Here is an 18290-nt window from a genome sequence, read left to right as displayed (position 1 = left end):
CAATTTACTTTCCCTCCCTTCCTTGTACATTCAAAACCTAGGTGGCCATATGACAAGTGGCACAGATATGAACAATCTTCACTTGCCAGCGCCTTCAAGGCAGCGCTCTCTCCATGAATGCAAGACTACCCTACCCTTTCTTGTTCATATTCATACGTGTCTCTTCTCCAATTCAGCAGTTTAAAGATTTTTTTTTTTACACAAATCGAATCTTTATTCAATTCCCTCTTGAAAGCAAAACCCTTTATATATACCCTCCAACTTTGAACACAATTTCGCAACTTTTCTTCACCTTTTTCAGAAAACCCCATTGACAATGACTCTTTCTCTTTAATCTTTATCATACTCTTGTGCTTTGAACACAATTCGTAACTATCTTTCGTCTCTCTAGAGTTTTTTTAGTCTTTTTTATATATAATTATTTAGGAGGGTTTTGAGCCAAAAGATTGATTGATTGTGCATTTGGGGTTGTTTTGTTGTTATGGTAGAATGGAGGAGAAATATGAGCCATTGCAAGAACTTGGTTCTGGGAACTTTGGAGTGGCAAGGCTGGTTAGAGATAAGAAGACTAAGGAGTTGCTTGCAGTCAAATACATTGAAAGAGGAACAAAGGTATATTAATAGGGTTAAATGTCACATTAATATAAAGTGGTTATTTTTGTGATTATCCTATTTATATTTATTCCATAAATAATTAAGATAAAAATTTTTGTTGAGAGATTATATAAGTTTTTAACTGCTATTTTACCAAACCCGTAAATGTTTCTATTTTGAAGTTCATTTTGGTGACCTTTTGTTAGTAGGGTTAACTGCAAGAAACAATAACATAAGTTGATTGATTATGTTTATTATAGCAATATCATCCAAACACAAAGCACTTTTCAAAGCTATAATTGGATATATATATATATATATATATATATATATATATATATATATATATCTTTCAACGTATAATGTCCTAATAAGAAAACATGTTAAATAACAATGCTATAATTGTAAGATTTTCAAAGTACAACACCTTAATAAGAAAAAAAAAAATCAAAACTCAGTGATATAATAGAAGGAAATGAAACTAGGACGCTACAATACACAAATAAATGACAGCACGTTGCTACTTCTTGCATCTAGACCTTGTTAATAATTATGAGCAAGAACACAAATTTCGGTTTTAATTAAGTGATCAATCAATTGCTCCAAAGCTAACCCATGGAATGCCTCTAGCATATAAGTAATTTGAACATGAAAAGCTTTTCATTTTGCTATTTTCATGCTACTCAAGTTCTTGTTTAAATCTAACTTCCTATTATAACCGATTTTCAATCAATAACCTCAAGTTCTTGTTTTCAGATCGATGAAAATGTTCACAGGGAAATCATCAATCACAGATCACTTAAGCATCCAAACATCATTAGGTTCAAGGAGGTAACCATTTCTTATGATAGAACCACAATCTTTGCAAGTAGTTTGCAAGAAAATCATCTCAAGAAAAATATAAGTTCAATCTTTACATGTTTATATCACAGATTCCAACTTCTTTTTTAATATGGGTATGCTGGAAAACGCAAAACTAGGCATTTTCAATGGTTTAATGTTTAAAAAAGTTCCATTTTTTTCTTTGAAGAAGATTAGGAAAGAATTTTTCTTTTTCTATTTTGAAAAATAAATTGTGGGCAGGTGTTGTTAACTCCAACACATCTGGCGATAGTCATGGAATATGCAGCTGGTGGTGAACTATTTGTCAAGATCTGCAGTGCTGGAAGATTCAGTGAAGATGAGGTTCAAACTACTTCATCATTTTTTTCTCTTTTAAAAATGAAACCTAGAAAAAAAACTAACACTTGGGAAATGATCTTTTTGAAAAACAGGCTCGGTTTTTCTTCCAACAGCTTATATCTGGAGTCAGCTATTGTCATTCAATGGTAAACATTGTTCTTTAATCTCTAGCACCTAATTAATTTTTAATCTCTTTGTATAGATTTTTATAATCATTTGTCTTTTTCAACTTTAGGAAATTTGTCACAGAGATTTGAAACTTGAGAACACTCTCTTAGATGGAAGCCGAAGCCCGCGTCTCAAGATTTGTGATTTTGGTTATTCAAAGGTTAAATATTACTTTTTGCTCATTTGGGTGCAATTTTATCTTTTGATTCAATGATTTTGATTCTTGATTGTGTCCTTTTTTGTCATTCAACCAGTCTGGCCTATTGCACTCACAACCAAAATCGACTGTGGGAACACCAGCATACATTGCCCCTGAGGTTCTATCTCGTAAAGAATATGATGGCAAGGTACTTTATTGAGCTTTTTTTTTGGTAATAAAATACCATAGTTTTGTCTGATTTCTTGTTTTTTTTTTGTTAGATTGCAGATGTTTGGTCATGTGGAGTGACTCTTTATGTTATGCTTGTAGGAGCTTACCCTTTTGAGGATCCAAGAGACCCTCGAAATTTCCGCAAGACAATCGGGGTAAGATGTATTTGTTCATGGCAGAAAAAAAAAGATATATGTTGATTTTATATGGTCAAACTTGGTCATTTCAAGAGTTGAATTGTGATGGATTTGACTACGTAACCCATTCGCATGTTAAATTTGTTTGATTTGATTTCAAGTTACCTATACGCATCATAAGTTTCACCAAAACTTGAAGAATCTAAATCAGTTATATGTTTGAAATTAGAGGGTTTTGACTGGATTATAACATTGGCTGGTTTTTGTTATATTTAGAGAATCATGAGCGTTCAGTACTCAATACCAGATTATGTGCGTGTCTCCAAAGATTGTAGACATCTTCTTTCTCATATCTTTGTTGCCAATCCATGCAAGGTACTGGTTCTTTCTAAATAAAGGTTTAACGAAGTAATAAACATCGTACATGATGTTATAGAGCACCAAAAGAATCACTTGTTTTAACTAAAGCTTTTGATTATTAATGAACCGTATATAGACTATGTATTTATCTATAGGGCTAATGTTATTAAATAGTAATCAAGTTTTAGGTTTGTTTTACCTAGGTACCTAAAACTTAATTGTTATCTACTTCTATGAAAACTAAATCTCTTTTTGATTTCTGTTCCAGCGAATCACAATAGCAGAAATCAAGAAACATCCATGGTTTATAAGGAACATGCCTAAGGAGCTTGTTGAAGGGGAGAAAACAAACTATGAGAATACAAGTCATGATCAATCGTCTCAAAGTGTTGATGAGATCAATCGTATTATACAAGAAGCTAAGACTGCTGGAGATGGGTCCAATGTGAATGGAGAGATTGTCATTGGTGATGGATCATTGGATCCTGAAGATGAGATTGAATCTAGTGGAGATTATGCTGGCCAAATTTGATGTCTTTTAATGAAATGATATTATTTTGAAAGCTGTGTTCAAGTGTGAAATTTTCTTTTGTGTTCTTGGATGAATGTGTTTGATGACAAACCAAGTTGTGTAGATTACATTTGGTAGATATTCACGTGTGCAATAATTTGTAATGGATATGTAAGTTTTTAATTTGGAATTTGTGATTATATAGAAACTATGGTGTGCAAATTTTAATAAATAGAAACTGCAAGGTGTCTTTTGTGCATTACATGGGATTTTCACTTTTGCTCGGGTTTACGGGTGTTGATGTGTTTGGCAGCCTGTTTTTTAGAGCATTTAGAAGCCTTTTAGCTTTTGAGAAAGCTCGAATTAAAAAAATATATATTCCTAAGCATAAGCTTAAACTTTTAATTTAAACAAAAACTTCAAATCCAAAAATTTAAACAAAAACTTCAAATCCAAAAGTTAGTTTAGCGGTGTTTAAGAAAAAGTTAACCATATTACAACCAATTTACTAGATTACCTTTACTAATAGTATCATAATCATGTTTTATATTTTTATAAGTAACTAGGTGTAAAACTCGTGTATTACACGGGTTGATTAAAAAAATAAAATATTGAAATGTAAATAATAAATATTTTTTAAAATAAAATTTTGAAATAAGAAATGAAATTTTAAAATATGAAACATATTAATTGCAATTTAGTATAATATTTATTATATTAAATAGTTTACATATATAAATATAAGTATTATATGACTTTTTAATTTTAAAAACTGAAAAAAACCATAAATTGACATGTGGATATTATTTATTTAAAAAATATCACAAAATGACAAGTGTCAAAACTCATTAGAGATTGACATGTAGCAAAATTATCTTCATTTATTATAGTAGATTACATATTTCAAAACTTTGCAATTATTTCTTCCAAACATCATATATATATATATATATATATATATATATATATATATATATATATATATATATATATATATATATATATATATATATATATATATATAACATCCCAAATTTTCAAGCCAAAAATTTCATTTTAAATTAAATAACTTATAAAAACCATTTCTCAAAACGTAGCTGATAACATAACATTCCATAAACCATAGCAATTATGTTTCCGAAATCATATCATCAAGTAGTAATAAAATCATAGTACAATCCCATGAATCGCAAAATGCGAAAAATTGATGTGCGTGTGATGTGCAGCTACCGCGCCGGCTCCTTCCCCTTCGCTGAAGAGGTACCTGAAACAGAACTAAAAACTGTAAGCACAAAGCTTAGTGAGTTCCCCCATCATACCACATACCATACAATCACATAGCATACATATTGCCGGGCAATTATGGGGTGCCCGACCTGCCCGGTCCGACCATTATGGGGTGCCGACCTACCCATGTCAAGTCAGTCTGGGGTGCTGAGCTACCCATGTCAAGCCATTCTGGGGTGCTGACCTAGCCATGTCAAGCCATTTTGGGGTGCTGGCCTACCCTTCGGTCCTAACAACCGAACTCCGGGGACTAATCCCCTCCTACTACCACTATCACATATAACATATCATGCTAACATATAACATATCATGCTAACATATAACATATCAGGTAGTAGAAAACCAGACAATTATCACAAAGACAATTATCTCCACTATAATCAACTACTAGTGGGCCGGCCTTGGTGCCTTAGATCCACTTCTACTGGAATGTAACTCACCTCGATGTCGTGCAGTGTCTGAACTGTCCTCGGTACGAGAATCTACTCGTCTAAACTCCTGAATTCCTACACAACAATCTTTCTTGATTACTATCTCATGTTCATAACCCTCTTATAAAGGTCAACTCAAGTCCAAGTCAAAGTTAAGGTCAAACCCTAGTCAAAGTCAACTTTGGTCAAAGTCAACATCTGGTTGACTCGACTCGCCGAGTTGGTCCACCAACTCGTCGAGTCCCCATGTCCACCTACTACCATAATACCGTCCTTACTCGTCGAGTCTAGCAAGAGCTCGACAAGTTCGCCTTCAACAACACATCTGACTATCTTCAACCGACTCGCCGAGTTCGTCCTTGAACTCGTCGAGTTCATCTTCATCCATATGAAGATGTTCGGTTTATGACTCGCCGAGTTCTTCCTTGAACTCTTCGAGTCCGCCTTCATGTGGTTGGGACATTGCCTTGAACTCGCCGAGTCTGTTCACCCACTCGCCGAGTCCTATGATTTCCAGGTCCATAACAAACCCCTAGCAGGCTGAGTGTTCTTTCTACTCAACCAAAACCATTTCCAGAAGACATTTGGGGGGAAATGCGTCCCGACTCGCCGAGTCCCTCCTAGTCCAAAACTATTCAATCGATTATAAAGGGTCTTAGTGCACCCAAATCATAGATCTGGCCTCCTAGGGTCCCTTTTACACGTAAAGTTCCAATCTTGACGTACATGCATGGGGGTTTTTGGCTCAAAAAGCCATAAAAGAGGTATACATGACGCATGGGTCTCCCATGGCCATAAAGTTGGCACCTTTATGCCATGGGAACCCTCAATGGTTCTAGATCTGAAGCACAAATCCACTTCTACAGACAAATCCGAATATAACTCCACTAAAGCTTAGAAAAAGTAGAAAATAGCCCCAAATCAAGATCTAAGTAGTGAATAGCCAAGGTATCAGCTTTATACCTCAAATAAGCTTGAAATGAGTCACAACCTCTGGATCTACTAGCTTCCACTTGAACTTCCAAGCTTCCTTCTTCTTCTCTAACTTCAAATACACACAAAAAGGCACCAACAAGCTCAAGAACACTCAAAAGGGGCTTAGGGTTTCGAGTTAGGGTTTCTCTGGGTTGGGAGGGACGATGGGGCTGGGTTGAGGCAGAATAAGACGTTTAAATAGGGTGCAAACCCTAACATTAGGGTTTCATCCAGACAACTCCTACTCGTCGAGTCGGTCCCCCGACTCGTCGAGTAGGTCATTAAACCTCCGGGCCCAAAATCGAGTCTACTCGATGAGTTGGGCCTCCAACTCGCCGAGTCCCAGGGAAAAACATGAAAAATACTTGAATTTAAATACGTACCAGGAACCGGGTGTTACAAATCTCCCCCACTTATTTTAGACTTCGTCCTCGAAGTCTGCTGCTGAATCCGGAAAGAGCTCGGGGTAGTTTTTCCTCCTCTCGTCCTCCGGCTCCCAAGTCCATTCCGAGCCGTTGCGGTGCTGTCATTGCACCTTCACCAACTCCACCCTCTTGTTCCTTAGATCCTTCGACTTCCTGTCGAGGATCGCCACTGGCCGCTCGATGTAGTTCAGGCTGTCATCCACCTGAATATCCTCTAAGGGTACCACTGACGCGTCGTCCACCAGGCACTTCCGCAACTGGGAGACGTGAAAAGTATTGTGAATCTGACTGAGTTTGGCTGGCAGGTCCAGCCTATATGCCACCTTGCCCACCCAGGCTACAACCCTGAAAGGTCCAATGTATCTGGGGCCCAACTTGCCCTGCTTCCTGAACCAAATGACACCTTTCCAAGGTGACACCTTCAGAAGCACCATATCCCCGACCGGGAACTCCAAGTCCGAACGTCGCCTGTCAGCATAACTTTTCTGCCGACTCTGAGCAGTCTGAAGCCTGCTCCGCACCTGCTGGATCCTTTCTATAGTCTTGAGTACCACTTCGGTACTCCCCATGAACCTCTGGCCAACCTCACCCCAGCATATCGGGGTCCTGCACTTCCTCCCATTCAACATCTCAAAGGGACGGCGGTCAATACTCACGTGGTAGCTATTATTATAGGAAAACTCTGCCAGAGGAAGGTGGGTATCCCAGATACCACCGAAGTCCAATATGCACGCCCGCAACATATCCTCTAGCGTCTGGATGGTCCGCTCGCTCTAACCATCCGTTTGCGTGTGAAAAGCAGTGTTGAAGTGCAGACGAGTACCCAACTCGTCGTGAGACTTCTTCCAGAATCTGGAAGTGAACCGCACATCTCTGTCGGAAATCACCGAAACGGGCACCCCGTGCCGAGCCACTACCTCTCTGATATAGATGTCGGCCAAGTTTTCGGCCGAAATGCTCTCCTGAAACGGATGAAATGGGAGCTCTTGGTCAACCGGTCCATGATGACCCACATCGAATCCACTCCCCGCGCGGTCCTGGGAAGCTTCGTGATGAAATCCATAGTGATATCTTCCCATTTCCACAGCTGAATATCCAACGGCTGGGTCTTGCCGTGAGGCCTCTGATGCTCGGCCTTGACCTTCCTGCAGTTCAGGCACCTCTCAACGAACCAAGCTACATCCCTCTTCATGCAGGGCCACCAATAATCAAGACGAATATCCCTGTACATCTTTGTCGCTTCGGGATGGATAGAAAACCTGGATTTGTGCGTCTCCTCCATCAATACCTTGCGCACACCTCCATGATACGGGACCCACACCCTACGGTGTAGAGTCAACAACCCACGGCTGTCGTAATCGAAGGAGGAAACCTCACCCACAATACACTCACTCTTACGATGTTCCTCCTTCATGGCCTCCTGTTGGGCCTCTCGAATCTGATCCAACAGCGGAGTCACCACGGTCATCCTCATGCAAATATCTCTGATCGGCGCTGTCTTGTGGCTAAGCGCATCGGCCACGACATTGGCCTTCCTCGGGTGGTATAGGATCTCACAATTGTAATCCTTTACCACATCCAGCCATCGACGTTGTCTCATGTTCAGATTTGGCTGATCCATAAGGTACCTCAAACTTTTATGGTCCATGTAAATGGTACAGCGGACCCCGTAGAGGTAATGACGCCAAATCTTGAGGGCGAAAACAACTGCCCCCAACTCCAAGTCATGCGTCGGATAGTTCGCCTCATGAGGCTTCAGCTGCCTCGAAGCGTAGGCGATAACATGCCCCCTCTGCATCAACATTGCGCCCAAACCAGAGATGGACGCATCACAATACACCAAAAAATCATCCACTCCCTCTGGTAGGGCTAAGATTGGCGCCTCGCACAATCTCTGTCTCAGCGTTTGTGACAACCCGAAAAAAATTTTCTTTGAAAGCTCAGTTAGTCAACTCAACTGAGTGTCAGACTCATTGGTAATGAGTTCTAGTCTGGTTAAAGGTCATTCTAAGGAGTTTTAAGCCTAGTACACTTAAGGAATGAGTGTTAGAATGTACCTGCTAGAGACACTGTTCAACGAATCAAGCCTTAACCTTTTCATTTAGAGTTCATGGCCACAACACTTGAGTTTACGGCCGCAAACTCAAGGTGGGCCATAAACTCACTCCTCATAGGCTCATATCCTTCAACTTTCTTCATTCTTTCATTTCCAACTCAAGAACACTCCATTTCTCTCTCAACTATCATCCCGATTTTCATCCTACATCTTCAAAAGTTGTAAGTGTTCTTCCTTGATTTGTTGATACATCTCTTAATCTAGTATCATCTAATGATTTCATCCATGGAAATCATCTTTTCTTAGATCTTCAAGAAACACCAAGAACACACACTAGTGTTCTTGGACCTTAATCACCATTTCAAGCCTCTAGATCGTAAGTACTCTTCCCTACACTTGATATCTAGTTAAGACTCATGCTTAGAGCCTTGAAAATATCAATAATGCAAGACCAAAAGGAGTTTACGCCCAAGCCATCTCCCATGGTCGTAAACCCCTATAAGGGTGCCATTTTCGCCATAAACCCTCCTAGATGCAAAGCTTGTGACCTAGAACCCTTCCTTGATGAAAATAGGACCTTGAACCACTCTCAATTTCATAATGACCATGAGTTTACGGCTGTAAACTCCTTGCTTGGACGTAAACTCATCAAAAGCCTCAATTGAGTTAGTCTTTCTCATCCTTGTGTAGAGCAAAAGTCCCTCAAGCTTCCCTAGCCTTCAAACACACACTTATGCATGTTTGACCATGCGTTTGCGGCCGTAAACTCCATTGGCCGTAAACCCATGGCAGTAAACTCATGGTAGTGCCATTCCACTTTCCTTTGATGAATCACATGTGATTCCAACACTTGGTCGAAGTGTTTCCTAGTCCCGGAAGGTGTTTCCTAGTCCCGGAAGGTGTTTCCTTTATAGTTTTACAAAAACGCCGTTTTTAAGTGATCAAAACATTTCAAAAACTCTTTTAAAGTTATGTTACTTTATAGTTTTACAAAAACTCCGTTTTTAAAGTACAAGCATAACTTAGTAGGTAAATGAGTCTTTTCAATAACAGTTCAAGTAAAACATTAGTAAACTATAATAGGTATAGTTTAGGAAGATACTATTCATTACTTCTAGTACAATGAAGCATACAAAGAGTCAGTTCATACATGAGTCAAAGCATACTATTATGAGAAACTAAGAGAACATACTATGATGAGAAACTAAGAGAACATACTATGACGAGAAACAAACAGAACATACTACATACTAGACAGAGAGAACATACAATACAACTAATACATACAATACATATACAAACATACTATAACATAAATGTGAATCACTGTTTTGAGGCATGGCATCACCTGTCATGGTTCGATTTGCAGTCAGAATCTCCTAGAGGGAGAGCGTGAATTTGGGTATAGACATATACTGGATTGACTATCCTACACCTTGCTGTTCTCTACAGTGAGATTTGCAAGTCTACGGGTTCCAAATGTCATTTCTTCCGACGTCTTTCATCGTCGTGTTATTAGTCGATAGTATGGTACAATCATATCACATTATACCTTAAATAACAATTGGTTTAAGGTAGGTAGTACAACAGTAGTTACTATAATACAACACTACAGTACTATTATTATTTCCACATTTCATTCACATTGTGATCTTCTCACAATAAACGGTAATGTAAAAACTATATTTTTGGTTAATGATAGTCTCACTTGGGAAAATACACACTCATACAAGAAACAATCACACATAACATTAGATGCCTTGGTAGAAGGCTACGTTTAGTAGAAGAGGACCATAATGCTAACCTTATGATTCCTTAATGTATACATCAAAGGATATATATATATATATATATATATATATATATATATATATATATATATATATATATATATATATATATATATATATATATATATCTCAATAGGATCCGACAAGTAATAGGATGTGTGCTCTCCGCTTCATTTCCTGTTCCTTGTTTGGTTGTGGGCTTGGAACGAATTCACCCAGTCTATTTTCTATTCGATTCTAGATATATATATATATATATATATATATATATATATATATATATATATATATATATATATATGTTCAGTATACATTAAGTCATCATAAGGGTACCAGGTATGGGTCAAGTCATAGGACACAGAGTCAATGCATAGTTTTCTAGTACAAAACATACTTTCCAAATCAGAACTTTGGTATACAAAACTAGAAACTTACCAGTTAAGGGTTTAATCCATTTTATTAAACCAGTATAAACTTAAAGGACCTTAGGTGATTAACTCTATAATACCTGAGTTTATGCATCATGGTTATATATCATTAATACCTAATAGGTAGTTGGATGTGTGCTTTCCGCCTTACTTCCTGTTCCTTGTTTGGTTGTGGGCTTAGGGCAGATTCACCCAATTAACTTTCTATTCGATATTAGATCATATATAGCCAGTATAAACTAAGTGATTATAGAAGTAATCACTGTGGTCACCATTTTATTATAAGGAATAAGGGTTTTCTTAAAGGATATTTTCATTAAATATAAAGGAACCATTACACTTAACTCCATGAGTAACAAGTGAATACACCAGGGTTATATACCACAATGATCAAACAAACAATGGGATGTGTGTTTTCCGCCTTAGGGCAGATGCGCACAATCGATTGTTTGTTTACTCTGAGTCTTATATAACTTGTATCCATTTAGTACTCATAGAAAGGATTGTAGAGTCATTTTTACTTATCTTTCATTAAAGTAGGAAATATAGGATTTTCTAGAGGAACAGGCGAACTTTTCTAAACAAAACTTACAACTCACTACATTTTTCAACTACATTTTCAATAACATTTTACAACAACTTTCTACAACTTACTTACATCACTAAAATCTTATGAACTCACCAGCTTAATTGCTGATCAACTCTTTCAAATAACTTGTATTCTCAGGAGACCAGTAGACAGGTACTCGCGCTGGGAATTCAGAAGATGGAGCATAATAGCTTCAAGTCTTGTTTTGTTATTTGCTTATGTATTCTATGTTTTCTGAACACACACTTTGTAAACACTTTCTTTCTAATTAAATGGTTGTTCATTACTTTGCTTACTATGATGCATGCCTTGTGATACTAAACATGACGTCCTCCACCCCCGAACGTTTCCGCCGTTCCGGTTTTGGGGTGTGACAGATTGGTATCAGAGCATTGTTTATAGTGAACTAATTATATCAACCGATAAACGATATACAACTATAAATACAATGGGGATTAAGTGCTCTGGATAATGATATATTTTAAGAGTATAACGATAAGTTATAAAAATATACCTACTTGCTTATACATGTACATACTAGACCAAGTATCACAAGAAGAACAGAACTAAAGTATTTAAAGGTTGAACACTGTCGTCAAACCTGAACAGTTATGTAATCATAGCTAGGATCAATATAGCCTGATCAACTATATTCATTCGATATGTAACCGACATGTGTTTGGGAGCGATGTGGTGTTGCAACAGTCTTAAAACTTACCTAAACACCAGTAAAGAGAATACTAGATCAAGTACATTAGAGTTAGAATACTATAGGAGTATTCTATGATACTATAACGCGATAACAAGTTTAAAACATACCAAGTACATTACGTTAAAATACTATAGGAGTATTTTAGACACCATATAAATAACTTGTGTGATAACTTAAAAGACCCTTACGGATAGGTCTATAATCTTGCAACGTATACTCCTAAAGTTTTATATATAATTGAGATCTTATAGACTTAGAATTTGTGATCTACGCTTCACTACCCATTCCTTTTATGGATGTGGTTTTGGAGTAGGATCACTTATTCGAAGGTCTATTTAATTTTGAATTATATACAACTTGTATACCTTGTGCAATTATAGGAGGACTCTGTAAGGATCACCCCATAAAGTTACCTTAAAATCTCATAGATTCTTTAGTCACTTCCATTCTCGCACGACAAGCCCAGATAGATGTAACCACTTCCTCATAGTAGACAACAGAAGAGTCAGGAGGAAACGAGAACAAGTTCATGAGGAGCTTTCAAAGAGGGATCAACCGAAGTAACCAAAACGACTTACACGTCACACTAATAAATAATAGTCTTGTTAACTTAATGAGCGAGTGGAGACACTGCTCACATTATGTGTTAGGATTATTTTCTTACATGCAGCTAGTAACAGTTATTCAGGCAACATATATTCATTCGAGGATAGCCATTTCAAATTCATAGAGTTTATTAGGTATAGACTCTTATATGAATTGTTTCTAGAACCCTGTGGAAGTCAGGACCCGATACACCCAGAACTAGGATAACCTTGTCTTTTCAGCTTTCGGCTTGTGTCCATTGCTTTAGACTTATCCCGTCTCATCTTTGTATTCTTTTAGCAAAGATGCCTCCTCGCAGATCAAACAGATGCACTACTCCGATAACTCCAACTCAACCGCCACTACCTCCGCCACAATTCGATACTGCTACTCTCCACGCAGCGATATCCTCCGCAGTGGCAACTGCTATAGCTCACCTCGGTGAAAGTGGTACCTTCGGATCTGGTAGCGGTACCCACTTAGCCAACCCCGGAGCTACTCACGGACACCCAAGGGAGTGTTCGTATAAAGACTTCATGAACTGCAAACCAAATTCCTTTAATGGGAATGGTGGAGTCATCGCTCTGATGCGATGGTTCGAGAAAACAGATTCGGTCTTCGAAATTTGTTCGTGCCCAGAAGGGAGCAAAGTGAAATTTGATGCCTGCACCCTCTCTGGCAGAGCCCTGACATGGTGGAACAGCCATGTTAAGTCACTGACCCTATCAGTGGCTAACTCAGTAGGTTGGGAGAACCTAAAAGCGATGATGCTGGAAGAATACTGCCCGAGGGGCGAAGTTCAAAAGCTGGAACAAGAACTGTGGGAGCTCACTATGGTCGGCTCAGACATAGTGACCTACACTAACCGGTTTAGCGACCTAGAAGCTCTATGCCCCGGGATGGTTACCCCGGAGAGCAAGAAGATAGAACGATACATTTGGGGTCTGACTGCTCCGACCCAAGGAGATGGGTTGTCTTCTAACCCAGCCACATTTGGTAGCGCCAAACGCCTGGCCCAGTGACTCATTGACCATGGAGTCCGCCATGGTGTAGAAGTCCTCGTTCCCGAGCCATCAAAGGGAAATGACTATAAACAGAAGTCGGGGAATAAGAGGAAGAAGAAGAGAACAACACAAGAACCCCCGCAAGAGCAACAAGCGAGTACTATGTACGCCGCTACAACGCCTGCTGCTCCAGCACCTTCCAGTCGATATGTTGGAACCCTCCTAAAGTGTGGAAAGTGCAACTATCACCACACCGGAGTATGCCGGGAAATACAGTGTCTGAACTGCCACAGAAAGGGACACACAGTCCGTTTCTGCAGGGTACCGGCTCAACCGATCTCCCAAGTCCCCGGAGCTGAAGAAAACCAAGCATGTTATGGTTGTGGTGAGACTGGACACTATCATAGGGACTGCCCGATAACAAAGAACTCAGGAGCGGATGGACGAATTCTGATGATCACCACAGGGGAATCAACCCCAGAGTCGTCAGCGAGCAGCGGTACGTTTTCGAAATAGTAATTACTTTGAAAATTAATGTATATTCATATAAGATTAAAATTTGGGGAAAACAGTTAAAAAGTAATTATAATAACTCACATATTGAAATAGATCACAGTATTGAAGTGAACTAAAAGATCCGTTTAGAGAAGCTATGATGGTTTAGCATATACATCAGGGTTGTGCATAACTAAGAGGTTGCAAGCTTAGAGTGAGTGATTCCGCCTTAATCCCTGTTCCTTATTTGGTTGAGGATTTGAGGCAGAGTTACTCAGTCGACTGTATTATTCATCTTAAATATTCATAACTTGTATATGACAGGCGATCATAGTGGTACCGAGGAGGATCATGATATAAAGTATCATCACCAGTTATCAAAGCACTTTCATTTGTATGTATGCGTACATAGCGGTACGATACGTAGGAGTGTTAATATCAAGGGGAAAACAGAAAGCACTAGAACATTTACAAAGAGTACATTGTCGAACACACTAGGAGTACATTATCGAACATGCTAGGGATACATCATCGTATAACAGACGTTTCTTTCAAATTGGCCAAAACTTTGTTCAGTAAAGAGTCCATTACTATCATTCGTCATGAATTGGAGTGGTCCTCACCATACTAAGTTCATATGTTTCTATCGCCTCGATCGGCAAGTTCTCGAAACTTTCGTCATTCATATCGACAGTCCGACCTAAACCTCAGTTTTATCTTTCATATTCTAAACCCCGAAGTACTCGTGCGAAGAGTACTTTGTCCTCCGAAGCCATATCGTCAGATGTCCGCAGACCGTCACGAAATACCACTCGTCCAACAGACCAAGTTCTAGCACAGAGGCTATGGACGAATACAGCTCACCTATCACTATTCAGTGTATACGCGAGGGTGGTATATGGTTATGATTACGTAGATTTAGTATGTGTGTTTCCGCCCTATCTCTTGTTCCTTGTTTGGTTGTGGACCTGGGGCAGAGTCACATCCGACCGTCTTACTAATCCTAATCATGTACGACTTGTATACACGAGGTAATGATAGATGGACCAAGTACAAATCCTATCATGAACACCAGGGCAAAGTTGCTAGGTCTACGAGTAGGTATTCTGCCAATCAGAGGAGCGCAACCCCAGTAGTGCTGTAAGAAAGCTAATTTCGGGACGAAATTCCATCTAACGGGGGGATGATGTGACAACCCGAAATTTTTTTGCTTTGAAAGCTTAGTTAGTCAACTCAAGTAAGTGTCAGACTCATTGGTAATGAGTTCTAGTCTGGTTAAAGGTCATTCTAAGGAGTTTTAAGCCTAGTACACTTAAGGAATGAGTGTTAGAATGTACCTGCTAGAGACACTGTTCAACGAATCAAGCCTTAACATTTTCATTTAGAGTTCATGGCCACAAAACTTGAGTTTACGGCCGTAAACTCAAGGTGGGCCGTAAACTCACTCCTTATAGGCTCATATCCTTCAACTTTCTTCATTCTTTCATTTCCAACTCAAGAACACTCCATTTCTCTCTTAACTATCATCCCGATTTTCATCCTAGATCTTCAAAGGTTGTAAGTGTTCTTCCTTGATTTGTTGATATGTAACACCCCAAATTTCAATTGTTTAATGAAGGGCCAAAAGTGTAAATTTAGGAAAGGGACTCGACTAGTAGGTCCGTTTACTCGCCGAGTCAGAGCGGGATTCCATCGCGATTTAAGTAGCCAACTCGCCGAGTCGGCGGCTTGGACTCGACGAGTTGGTGCTGTAGAGAGAAAACCCTAAAGCTTCTGTCTAGGTTTTGTTACTTCAGATCTAGGTTTGTGATGGTCCAAAATGGCATAAAGCTTCTGTCTAAGAGTTGTTGGTAAAGCCCCTTTGTCATGAACCCTAGCCCTAGAGTGTTTTGGGCTTATATCTCCTTGGTTTCACGTAAAGTTTGCAACTTTATGTGAGGGTTAGGCTGTAGAAGAGTGGATCTATGGATTGGAGCCCCTGCATGGCTCAAAAAGCCACTGTATGGATTGAGAACTGGAGAGACTCGGCGAGTCACATGGGTGTACTCGACGAGTTGTATGAACATGTGCATGGACTCGGCGATTCTGGTTGCAGAACCCCAATCTCTTCTGGTTAAACCTCGAACCAGTGAGTCGGGAGGTGACTCGGTGAGATGAGCAGGATGGGACTCGGAGATCGTTGGACTCGATGAGTCTTGGGGTGACTCGGCGAGTTGAGTCGTGTTCTAAGAGTTTTCAGAGTATAAGGACTCGACGAGTCAACGGGTGGACTCGGCGAGTAGGGTCAGTCAGGAAGGTTGACTTTGACTGAGGACTTTGACTTTGACCAAGAGTTGACCAGTTTGACTTCCAAGGGTATTTTGGTAATTTTGGTATTTGTTCTTTGGTAGCGTGTTGTGGTGAAGTTCGTGTCGGTGGTCGGAGCAGCTTGGTCGTATCTCTTCAGTCGACAATTGCAGGTGAGTTATCCTCACTATATCGACAGGGTCTACGGCACCAAGGCCGGCCCTTTATCGGATGGAAATCCGGGTATTGGTTGTTATGTTATTGCTTTGCTAGATCTACATCCTGGTATTTAGGATGTTGTTATGCTAGTGACCTGGTTAAGGTCGGTACTCGGGATATAGGGTAATGTTATGCTAGTGACCGGTTAGGTCGGAATCCTGATTAGGATGTTGATATGCTATGTGATCTGTTAGACTATTTGTCTGGTTAAGGATTTGTTATGCGATTAATTGTTTATGTGCACATGGTTGTTTGCCAGGGGTTGGGTTGAGGCGGGTCCTGTTTTGTGCTGTAGGCCAACATACCCAGGGCGGACCGGATATTCCGAAGGCCCAGCGAGCGGTCCGGATAGGCTGAAGGCCCAAAGAGGGTGGACCAGACGTGCCGAGGCTCGGAGAGTAGACCAGGCCGACTGAAGGCCCGGTGTGGGCGGACCAGTCATACTGTAGACTCAGAGAGTGGACCAGGTGGATTGAAGGCCCGGTGCGGGCGGACCAATCACACTGTAGACTCGATGTACATGGCTAGACTCGGAGGGTGAACCAGGTGGACTGAAGGCCCGGTGCGGGTGGACCAGTCACACAGTAGACCCGATGTGCATGGCTGTTCTATTTGTGATATGTTATGAGTATGTTTATGTGAGGTTGGTATTTTGGGGGTAACTCACTAAGCTTTCGGGCTTACAGTTTCAGTGTATTGTTTCAGGTACTTCAGGAGATCGTGGCAAGGCGAAGGCGTGATCGTACCGCTCCTCATGTTTTATGATATGGTTCTGGGAGATACTCTAATGTTCAAACTATTTTGAAAACGAGATGTATGAACTTAATGGTTTTTGAATGAATTAAAATGTTTTAATTTGGCTCAAATTTTATGGGTGTTACAAGTTGGTATCAGAGCCATGGTTTGAGTGAATTGGAGGAACATTCGTGTGAATCTAGTCTGAAATCAAGGAGGGATTTTCAAAATGGTTTTCAAAAGGTTTTCGAAATAAGTAAAGGAGGATGCAGAGGGTACGATCAGCCAGAGCCAGTAAGTAGACCCCAAAATACCATACAAGTTATTTGTTTATGTGATATGTTAGAACAACATGCTAGTACTAGGCTAGGGATCTTCAGGAATTGCATGATAGAATTGCCTAATTTGTGATGCCTGTTAGCCTAGGGTTTTCTTGATATGAGATATTCGGTATTCCTCTAGGGGTGAGGATTGAGTGCTTGCTATGTATGTTGGTGCTTAGGGCGTTGTGGTGATACTTGAGACAAATATAGGTAGGTGTGGAAGGTAATATGGGCCCGTACTACTAAAAGCACATGACCCATACGCGTGTCAAGGAAGTCACAACCCCTAGGTTGTTGGTTAGAGGTTAGTTCTTGGAGGTTATGTGAGGTATCTGAGGATCTTGTTGGTGTATTGCAGTATGGTGGTTACGAGGCGTGTCGTGACTGGATCCGGATCGGGATCAGGACAGGGTGAGCAGGAGGCCCCAGTGGCACCTGAGATTATCGGCCAGGAGGGGCCAATGTTGACAGAGGATCGGGTCAGGGAGATCATCCGTGAGGAGGTGGTTGAGATTGTCCGGGGTCAGATCCCGGAGTTGTTTGGGACTATTAAGTCCGCTATGAGGGAGTACTTCGATGATCGTTATGCAGCTCTTACTGAGACGGCTGCAGCGACAGCTACAGCGGT

At 40.0% G+C, this 18290-nt stretch overlaps 1 protein-coding gene across 1 annotated transcript; it reads left to right on the top strand.

Annotated features, from left to right (window-relative positions):
- The first annotated feature begins 217 nt into the window (after positions 1–217).
- Positions 218–3530, top strand: LOC145119306 (serine/threonine-protein kinase SAPK3-like). The gene is made up of 10 exons (XM_079054942.1): positions 218–368; positions 489–612; positions 1351–1425; positions 1678–1779; positions 1869–1922; positions 2012–2104; positions 2199–2291; positions 2365–2469; positions 2728–2826; positions 3080–3530. Exons 2-10 carry the CDS (start codon positions 490–492, stop codon positions 3341–3343), a joined length of 1008 nt encoding a protein of 335 aa, XP_078911068.1. The 5' UTR covers positions 218–368; position 489; the 3' UTR covers positions 3344–3530.
- Positions 3531–18290: the final 14760 nt, after the last annotated feature.

This window comes from Lactuca virosa, chromosome 6 (assembly GCF_052849685.1).
Source record: "Lactuca virosa cultivar CGN04683 chromosome 6, Lactuca_virosa_CGN04683_v6, whole genome shotgun sequence".
NCBI lineage: Eukaryota > Viridiplantae > Streptophyta > Magnoliopsida > Asterales > Asteraceae > Lactuca > Lactuca virosa.
This window is presented reverse-complemented; position numbering and strand designations above follow the sequence as displayed.